At 40.1% G+C, this 10,345-nt stretch overlaps 1 protein-coding gene across 4 annotated transcripts; it reads left to right on the top strand.

Moving 5' to 3' along the window:
- The first annotated feature begins 2,117 nt into the window (after positions 1-2,117).
- LOC128440597 (proline-serine-threonine phosphatase-interacting protein 1) lies at positions 2,118-9,748 on the top strand. 4 transcript variants are annotated; one of them, XM_053423350.1, is made up of 15 exons: positions 2,118-2,311; positions 2,864-2,964; positions 3,661-3,735; positions 4,397-4,431; positions 4,535-4,695; positions 4,825-4,887; positions 4,984-5,127; positions 5,622-5,667; positions 5,752-5,831; positions 6,252-6,350; positions 7,134-7,230; positions 7,391-7,487; positions 7,699-7,769; positions 8,303-8,418; positions 8,556-9,748. In XM_053423350.1, the coding sequence occupies exons 1-15, from the start codon at positions 2,279-2,281 to the stop codon at positions 8,685-8,687; spliced, it is 1,350 nt and encodes a 449-aa protein (XP_053279325.1). In that variant the 5' UTR covers positions 2,118-2,278; the 3' UTR covers positions 8,688-9,748. The 4 variants fall into 4 exon arrangements, with proteins under 4 accessions (XP_053279325.1, XP_053279344.1, XP_053279334.1 ...); XM_053423369.1 differs by having other exon boundaries at positions 2,119-2,311; positions 4,535-4,641; XM_053423359.1 differs by having other exon boundaries at positions 2,120-2,311; positions 5,035-5,127.
- The last annotated feature ends 597 nt before the right edge of the window (positions 9,749-10,345 follow it).

Below are 10,345 nucleotides of genomic sequence, written 5' to 3'. Positions count from 1 at the left end.
TGAGGGAGGGAGAGAAAAGGAGTGAGAGAAGGGTTTAGGAAGTGTGTGTGCGTGTCTGTGTGTGTGTGTGTGTGTGCGCGCTGCAACCCTGTGTGTGATGTGTGCTCAGACCCGGGCAGCACAGCTGATTCCCAGAGCTTGTCCCTCCATTAGAGGCCTCAAACGGGGTCACAGCGAAGGCCGAGCACTGTGAAAACTTGTCAGTCCCGGTCTGGGAGGGTTATCTCTGCTCTACTGGTTAATGTCAGGCTTTTCCAAGTGGGAAACGTGAATTCTTGAACTCAAAGATGGCCACTCCATAAGGATGTCTAGCTGTGATCCATGGCTGTAGATCAAGCAGAATGAAAATGTGTAGTTGCTGAGGTATGAAGGTAGAGAGTGGACAACACACAGGTGGAAATAACAGGCTATAAACATCTTATTTGGTAGACTACTTATTAAATTGGATTTGAAATATTTAGGGAGGTTAGTTTTTAGTTAGTTAGCATTATCATTCATAAACTACTGGACAATTGACTGGAATTAGGATGCTGGAGTGTGGGTCAGGGAGGGACCCATTTAAATTTTGACCAGATTCTATCAGATGCCACATATGCAGGATTGGAGCTCAAAGTTCCCACCAGATGAAAAGCATTATTCTCAGTTGGCTGTATCGATCTGCACTGTCCCTTTAGCATGTCGTTAGGTGTGTGACAGAATGATCCCCCGGCTTTTTGAGGGAGCCAGCGATTTTCACACATCTCACTGAGCGCCTGGTGAGAGACACCACAGTCTGTCCATCTCCACACTTTGAAAATCCATAAGAAGCTTCGATGTGTTCATTCACGTGTCTCTGTCGTCCCTGAGAGACGCCTCAGGCACACATTTGTGTTCAACTCAGCAGGATTGAGAGATTCTGGATTTCATGTCTGATCCCCCCCCCCTATGGACATTTAAGACCTACTAACCCTTTGTGATGAGGTGGTTTGATCCCACTTAATACTCTACTACCGGGTGTGTTTGAGATGTTTTAGAAAGGTCTATGTCTCCCTCTTCTGGTCAACAAGGGAACATACAAAAAAACTTGAATCAAATACAAATATTTCCATGTAACTTTTTGCACAAAAATAAAGACATTCACATTATAAATCACATGTAGGGTCATATTCAGATCAACCAAACATTCTCTATACTATCCTTTAAGGTTGCAGGGGGCTGGAGCCAATCCCAGCTGACATTAAGCGAGAGGGGGTGTTAACCATGGACAGGTCGAAAGTTTCACAAAACGATTTACAATGAATAAACCTGAATTAATTCTTTAACTGTCTTTGACTTTGTGGATTCTGACATTTCGCACTGGGGGGATTGGGCTTTGGAAAAAGTCACAAACAACATTTGAACATCGTGGGGTCAGGTCTCAAATGGCAGGTGAATCTGCAGTATCCCTAGGTTTATATTTATTACAATATAGATGGAAGTACAACATGTATCACATGTTGTACTTCCATGTTTTTATAGTAATAATTAAGTTTGTCTTATGTAACTTATGTTGAGGTCAATTCAAAATAAAAAGATGCATGAAAGAAAGGATCAAGAGAAAAATATCAAACAAATAGCAACATCATAATTCAAATAGATTTGATAGTTAGATTTGTATAGTTTTACTTTAATTCAATTTGTCATATGTTAACATACTGCTGATAACACAAGATGGTGCAACTGTACTTAACAGTAACTACCTCAAACTGTAAGTCTGTCATAGACTAAACCATCAATTTCTTTGCCAATACAAAGTTGACCTGCAGCTGCCAGAGACACACAGAGAGACACAGAGACACACAGAGACACACAGAGAGACACAGAGACACAGAGACACACAGAGACACACAGAGAGACACAGAGACACACAGAGACACACAGAGACACACAGAGACACACAGAGAGACACAGAGACACACACAGACACACAGAGACACACAGAGACACACAGAGCGCTGCACAGTCATTTATCTAAGCAGACACCTATGAACTATACGTGAATGATAAAGCCTAAAGACACAGCCTGGTCTATGGAACCACAGTGAAAGAGTGAGAGACGGCCTCAAACAGGGGCTGAGCTGACTGTGGTCAGTGACATCATGGGACACAAGCTCTTCCTCATTCAATATGACTAACTGACATTTGGGCTGCTCACGGTTTTAAACACAGCTCACTTGGCTCAGTGTCAGCTGACCTTACAAAACGTTATTTAAAATCCTGGAGGAGTCGTTCATCCAGAGGAAAACAAGCAGCAGCTGAGATGACACCTCTGATGTTTAAAGATGCTTTTTGGGTGAGTTCACTTTTTAGTGAAGTTGTTCTTGTGAAAAAGTGGAGGATTGTTGGGATCTTCACAAACGTGCTGTACTTTAGTTTATTTTAGCTTTGAATTCACAACAAGTAAACTCTAATGGACATATGTAACTGAAAGTTTGTGGGAAAACAAAACTTTGATTTTGGAGTTCTGTGACAGCACTGACATTACATCTTAACTTAAACATAAAAATGTCGGTTGACAATTCCACATTACTCAACAGAGCACTGGTGAACATACAGACCACAAACTGCCTACACAATGTGTAATTCCTCGATGTGTTGAAGTGCCACTGACACTGCATTATTATAATCTAATCTGATAATCTATCTACACATAAGTGCCAGTTTGATGATGTACATGGTTACGTATGTTACCAAGTCTTTTTTAAAGGACTATCTTTGTGAGTAGTTAGTTCTGCATTTTTACCACAAAGTGAGTCCAGGATTGGCACAAGAACATGTTGCAAGTGTTGTTAAGCAACGGCGTTCATTGCAGAGTTTAATTTTTTGTAATGTCTTCCACATACAGGGGTCGGATCTGACCTGTCACGCTGGGTATGACGCTGTGATCCAGAGGTTACGAGATGGAAGGCAAATGTGCAAAGATGTGGAGGAGCTTTTAAAGATGAGGTAGCATCAGTTCGTACAGTATTAGGGTTGGTTGTGGCTCAGGAGATAAAGTGGGTCGTCCACTAACCAGAGGGTCGATCAATCAATCCCCATTTTTGACTTTGGACACAATGAAGAGTCCCTAATCCCAAAATTGCCCTGGGAAGCTGTGCCAGCATGAGAGATGTTTGATAGAGAACGTGCTGCACAAAGATGGTTGAATGATAAAACTACTGTGTTGTCAGATTACTTTTCCAAAAATGTTTCTCATGCAAGTTTTGGGTTTAATCATAAGAGCCATTTAAGTTGCACCCTCAACAATATGAGTCTTGGAAGGACTTCCTGGAAAAAATAAATACATATGTATATATACATAATGATTCAGTAATACAAAGCAGATGTTTCACCAATTCCTGAAAATGCAAAGAATGAGTGTGTCTGTGAGTTACAAATATTCTATATCAATGATTCAGCAGATTCATGTGAGGTCAACCTCAAGATGTAACTGAATCCAACAAAAGGTGGTTTCAGGCCAATGAAGCACATTGTGTGAGCAAGCAGAACAGCTTAATACAGTATTAATCCTAAACTGGGAATCGTTTGTAGTTGTAAGTTGATGATGTTCTGGTGCAAACACATAGAACAGTGCTTCTTTTAACCTCCAGAGCATGTGTGGTAACAGGTTGAGTGATATGTCTGCATGTTCACACTGCACAGGGCACTGGCAGAGGAGAGGTACGGGAAGGAGCTGGTGACCATTGCTCGAAAAGCTGGAGGACACACGGAGATTAGGTAAATGCATAGTTTCACATTAGGTATCTGTGCTACGTTGTCAGCAATGCATTGTCTATATCCACTGTTGATTAGTCATTTGGTTAAATATTGAGCTAAGACATACATAAGACACGTTTTAATGCTGACTCAAACATCCGCCATATGTTCTTTTTAGAGGAAACACATGTCTGTGAGAGAAAATGAGTGGTGAGTGTGTGGTGGGTGTACCACCTAGCAGTGTGTAAAGGGGTCAATAACTGTTTCCTGTTACTCCTTTTCTGTTCTTTCAAATTTCTCTTGTGTCACCTGCCACTGACGACACTGTAAGAGTGAAAGCGACAGAAACAGATGACTTTTACAATAAGCTAATTGAATTAAATGAAAATTAGAATTCAAAACACTTTTTCCATTTTTACAGAAGCGACAGTAAGGTCACTTTAATGCTCTGTTATTGTTGTGTGTTTGACTCTAACGACTCATGATCCACAATTTAATCTCTATCTCCAAATGATGAGATGCTTTCTGTTAAGTCTGATATGATAGTGTGCAACTGTTACTGCAGCCAAAAATAACTGATGACTTTTTGGTTTGCAAAGATAATCAGCCTCATTGTTTCCTATAAGAATCTGCAGACAGTCACTGAATCACGGCTGATCTGACATGTGTGTTGTTTTTCCAGCACCTTGAGAGCGTCATTCGACCAATTAAGAACACGTAAGTTAATTCGGTCGTTTACTCCCCGGACAATAAACTCACCACTGAGCCCTGCTTGCTTCCTTCTAATCATTGAGTTTGCTTGTGTTATTTTTGGCTGCAGAAATGGAGACCATCGGGCACTTCCGCATGCAACTTTCTGATATATTGAAAGAGGAGGTGAAAAAGGTCGAGACATTCAGAGAACGTCAAAAAGAGCAGCGGAAGAAGGTTATGGAAAATTCATGCTCCTTAACAACTGACTCATTGTTTACTGAGTCTAAGGTTTGATTTCCCTGATGAATATTGTGTAAAGTCTAATATTTTAGACTGGCCTCATGCAAACGAGGAACTTAGAACCTACATAAAAAAACATAATATGCAAGACTGAAATCCTTCACTTTGCCCTCATAGTTTGAAAGCATCATGGACAAGGTTCATAAGAAAAAGATTTCCTTCTTCAAGAAGACCATGGAGGTAGGAAAACGTTTCTATTTAATTGACAAAACAGTTTCTTATAGTGAAACTGATGAACATCACTGGCATAAACCACAATCACTACACATGTTTCAGAGTCCTTGGCAAAACCCTGCAGTTCTTGCTTTCTGTTTCTCTTTCTGCCAGTCGAAGAGGAACTATGAGCTGAGAAGCAAGGAGGCCGACGAGGCCGAACAGGGCGCTGAAAAAACTGCCGTCACATCCAAAAACTCAGAAAAGGTACAATCGGTATATGAACGACCTTATTTCATGTTGTATGGTTGATCCAGGACGGAGGGAATAAGGTCCAATCCGAGCAGGCTGGATGGGTTTTTAAAATCCACTTCAGGCTCCAGGGATCAGCTTCTCTGCCTCCACTGTCAAGAAACTAGTTCATCTTTTGTATTCCTCCTTCCTTCACTTCCTCTCACTTCACTTCCCCTCCATGTTGGATTTTCCCTCTCTTTTTTGGCTCACAGGTGTGTCAAATTTATCATTTCCCTCGCCGCTCCTTCTTTTTCTGTTGAGGTGTAAAAGGCCATTCTGTTCATTTCATGTTCTCCTTAATGCTACAGTTCAATATCAGGCAATTCCCCAAATCAACCTTATTATATTCAAGAAAGTTGCAGGAGTAACATTTACTTCTGATGTTCAAGTTCCTGGTCTCTCTGGTTTGTGATCAGACCGTCACATGAATCATGCACGTCACTTCCTGTGCAATCTTTGCTTCACAGATACGTCACAGGGCCAAGCAATGCAGACAGACAGCCAACGAATCAGGTGGGACTCAGAGCCACTGTGTGTTCGATGAGCTGTTTCAGTACTAACCATAACCGTCTATAATTAGACTTTGAACTCTCACAGAGAAGCTGTACTTCAAAAACGTCATGCAGCTGGAAAGTGTTCGCCAGGACTGGGAGGAAACACACCAAAGCACATGTGAGGTACTGTGGATGGTATTCCCTGAAATGCTCTGGAACATGGTGTCACAGCCCAGATTAAAGCTCCACACACACTCAGCCTCACAACACATCCCACTGACTCCCAGAACATCTTCCTATTGCTGCCCAGTGAGGAGGTGCAGCAGTGAGCATGCAGTCACCTACTCCACCCTACAATTATAATGCAGCCATGTGCAGTGCCAGTGGTCTCTATTTATATATTCAGTGTGCACAGATGCAGCATGAATGTTAGAGAGAGGGATAAAAGGAGGAAACACTTGCTGTTTTTTACATGCAATCTATTGCAACATATTGCTTAACGTCCCACTCACACACATCATGTCACTGCAGAAATGAATCAGTTGCTGACACTCACTTGGGAAAGTTACATTAGGAACTAGTGGTGTCCACTTGTCCTGCCAGGTGTTCCAGCAGATGGAGGGAGATCGGATCGGCATGCTCAGGTGTGCTCTGTGGGACCACTGCAACCACTTCTCCCTGCAGTGTGTCAAAGATGATGAGGTAAGCTCACTGCACATTTCCTCCTGATACTAATCTACAGCTTCACGAGGTACCATGGTCACATTGTTTTTGTAAACATGGTAATGTGGTCACAATGGTATAGCCCAGCGAACAAAATACTACCTAACTGTACTACTATAGTACAAAAATAACAAGATACAGGACAATACTACTAAATTCCTGAATCTGCACAACTACACAATTATCAAATTTAAGCAAAATGACTTTATCAGAAGAGTACAGTCAATATAAATGATGTATTGGTTTTTAAAACCTCAGCACTCCCAGATTTTGAGTTTTTAATATATTTTGTTTAAATCTAGGTACATCTTCAAAATAAAAAATAAAAAGTATCATCAGAAATATAGGAATGTTGCCATTCCTGATTGCTGCACTATTTGGGTACTGAGTTTAAGCCACACCACAAAGGGCTTCCATTTCCAAACCTAAATTAATGTATTTATTTAAGAATATCAATGAAAGTAGCACGGCTCAATGCACGACATTTCACACATACATTCATGATCCCCAGAGGATCTGCCATTTAGCTAATGCTAGCAGGGTAAAATGTTGAATGTGATGCAGAACACCAATGCTGATGTTAGTTATTTTGCGCTGGGGAATAGTTACCAATTGGTAGATGATTTAGCGAAAACAAAAGCTTCTCATAAGCGGTCAATGATATTTTTAGCATGGATAACTGAAAAGCCTCTAACCACTGAGTGAACCAGAAAACATCAGCATCTCTGACCTCACACAGATTGTCTCCCGTTTACAAATCAGTTCTACGAGGAAGTGAGGAAGCTTCTGGAGCAGTGTGACATCACGACGGACAACAACTGCTTCATAGAGACGAAAGGAACGAGGTCGCAGCGTCCAGGTGAGTCATCTCACCGTCCTCTCCCCTTTAAAGAAAACGACTAACTCGAAAAGAGAAGCGAGAAGCAACGTTTTATCTACAGTGCTTATCAACTATCAACTTTTTCTCTTGCGGCTGAGTGACAGTGCAACACTTCTCACTTCTCTTTTTTCTCTCCCAGAACCCATCGTGTTTGAGAGATACTTTCCGACTGAGTCGCCCACACACAACAATGGCCAATCACTGATCGCACGAGGAGGAGAGGACGTGATGAGGAGGTGTGACACACACAGGCTTGTAGCTTGTAGGAGGAATCAGCATTGTTACTGAAAGCTGACAGGGTTATATAGGATTGTTGTTGTAGTCACACAATGCCGTCTGCTACCGGTTTCATCTTTTCTATGGTACCCTCCTTTATTTAGACCATTATTCAATAAATACATGTTAGTGTCAAACATACTCATATCTCGTTGAACCTGTGTGACACAGAAACTCTTCACATCGCGGGAGTTTTCCGAACATCAACATGGACAGTGCTCGATCATCACTGACATCTGTTGGTGAGTGTTAGTACTAAAGTTACTCACTCCACCATCGCACAGGTAGTTATGTTTATGTATTTTTGGATTCGAAGTACAACAAACCGGTTTAGTATATTTTGTATTTATTCCAAGTGGATTTGTATACAGTTTCCTGTTATGGATTTACATGTTCATATGTGTTGTTAAGCAAATACAGTGTAAGGCCTTGAGATTTAAAACTGAAATGATCTTGATTGTGTTGAAATAGAATCATGACAGGGCTACTAGTGAATTATTTTTATAAATATAGGATTAATCAGATATACAGATGAAAAAAAGAATAAAAATATCGTAAAATGTTTCTTTCAACTTTCTATGCTTGCAGGAACACATCACCCTCTATGGGATTCAGGGTTGGGGCTTTGTAACAATAGATAAACAAGTAGATCAGGACAAATCATTTTTTAGATTTGAACTGCATTAATTATTAATATAATGTAAAGAAGGTTTTATGCTTTAAACTATAAAGAGAAGCTCACGTGTAGCCTTTACAAATGTCTCCCATGACTCAGTTGAGATTTCAGATGGAGGATATGCGCCTCTAACAGGCCTCCAGCAAGACACATCACTGGCCACATTTACAGCGGATGAAGAGAGCTACTATGTGCTTTATGCATACACTGCACAGGTGATCACTTTGTATCATTTTATTTATATTAGTTATTTATTAAGATCATGTTGTTATTTATGAAAGAAAACAGAAACAGGCTGGTTTGTGTTTGTGGGACTCTCCTCTAATCTTCTTTGTTCACATGAACTGGTCAGGAGGAGGATGAGCTGTCTGTGGGCAGAGGGGACGTGGTCCGAGTGTTGGAGCGAGGAGGAGATGGTTGGTGGACAGTGGACAGGGACGGGCTGACTGGACTGGTGCCAGGGAACTACCTGGGCAAAATCTGAACACACACACACACACACACACACACACACACACACACACACACACACACACACTAACACACACGCATAATGCCAAATCACATATTGCCACACACCAACATATGCATGTGCTTAAAAAAAGTCATTGCTTCCTGTGTCACATTTGCATAACTACATAGATGAACATGAACACATATTGTGCATCACTATAGATTCACTCACATACACAGTCCTTTGTCCAACGTCCTTGTTAAGTGTTGTTTACAAACGCATCTGAAGTCTGAACTGATTTAAAGTATTATGAAACTGTACTGAAAGCATAATTTAGCATTCATTACTGGTTGTTTAAACTTGAAAGAGGGACTTTTTTATTTGTTATTAACAGTGAATCAATCATACCGCTGTAGCAACATTTTTACAATCCTAGCTCCTGTGTTATAAATGTAAACAGTCTGAGTCGCCTCCTTCCTAAAACTCCCTGTCGCTTGTGACTACAGCTGACATGCACTGAACACTGACATATCGGGAGGGGCTTTATATGTGAAACTAAATGTCAGAGTGAGAGCATTTCTCCGGCCAGCTCCTTTGTAAAAACTCAGACTTAGGAAACAGTAGGATTCACCGGCAGTTGGTGTGTTAGATGTTTCAAATTCAGATGCAAAAAATTAAAAAATCAAAAGGAATATTAAAAATGATGGACAACGTTGATTATATCTGTGTGTTACTTTAAGCCTGAAGTGATTGTTTTTGTCAAACCAAGAGTTTAAAATCCTACTGTGACTGAGAAAAGTGTCAAATCAGCACCTTTGAGAAAATGGGTGCAGCAAACATTTGGAATTGTTGATTTAAAAGTAGAAGGAAATGTTCATAGAATATCTAAATAGTTGACGGGTAATTTTCTGTTGGTCGACTTAACAATTAATTTATTAAAAGCCCATTTACCCCTGCTACCTAGTCTATAGGGTTTTTATATTGTGTTTTATTTACATTGTATACATTGGTTCATTTTTTGTCGTGCACTGATTGCTGGTTGTACATCAAATTGCCCTTGAAGGATAATAAAGATTTTCTTTAATGGACAACTTTAGTTACAGTTTTTTTCCATCGCCAACGAGCGCTTACCTATACTTAAAATACTTTTTCTAAACTCTTAACACAGACTTACACCTACAAAACACAATTGGCCAAATAGATCATTTTCTTCTCAAAAGCACATTTTGTTAACTATATACTAACTCTTCATTTCAAAATAGAAGACATCTTTCTCTGCACACACTAACTTTACCAAAACACTGGACATCTGACTCAAAATGAAATTATTCTTTCAAAGAATAACTCTTGTTTTCACTTCACAAGGAACATGCAGCCAATCAAAGTACACCAGGTTTCAAAATACTGGCTATTGTGGACATTACAAAAACTGCATAGACTTTTATGTTTCAGTTTTACAGGTATTTGCATGCAAAACATGCAATCTACTGTTTTTTACGCCAAATTTTTTGGTTGGGAACTGTACTGTATATCCACATGTAATGTTCACATTCAAAAGCATTCCAGTAAAAAGCGAATCAGTTTTTTTTTCTTTACTGTTTACTACAGGAGGTATAGTAGAAATACTGTTTACAGTATGATACAACAGAAAACGTTTTACAGTATTGTTTACTGTAAAGTTAACAAAA

Source organism: Pleuronectes platessa, chromosome 1 (assembly GCF_947347685.1).
Source record: "Pleuronectes platessa chromosome 1, fPlePla1.1, whole genome shotgun sequence".
Lineage (NCBI taxonomy): Eukaryota > Metazoa > Chordata > Actinopteri > Pleuronectiformes > Pleuronectidae > Pleuronectes > Pleuronectes platessa.
Note: the sequence above shows the minus strand (reverse complement) of the source record. Positions and strands in the feature narration are given on the sequence as shown.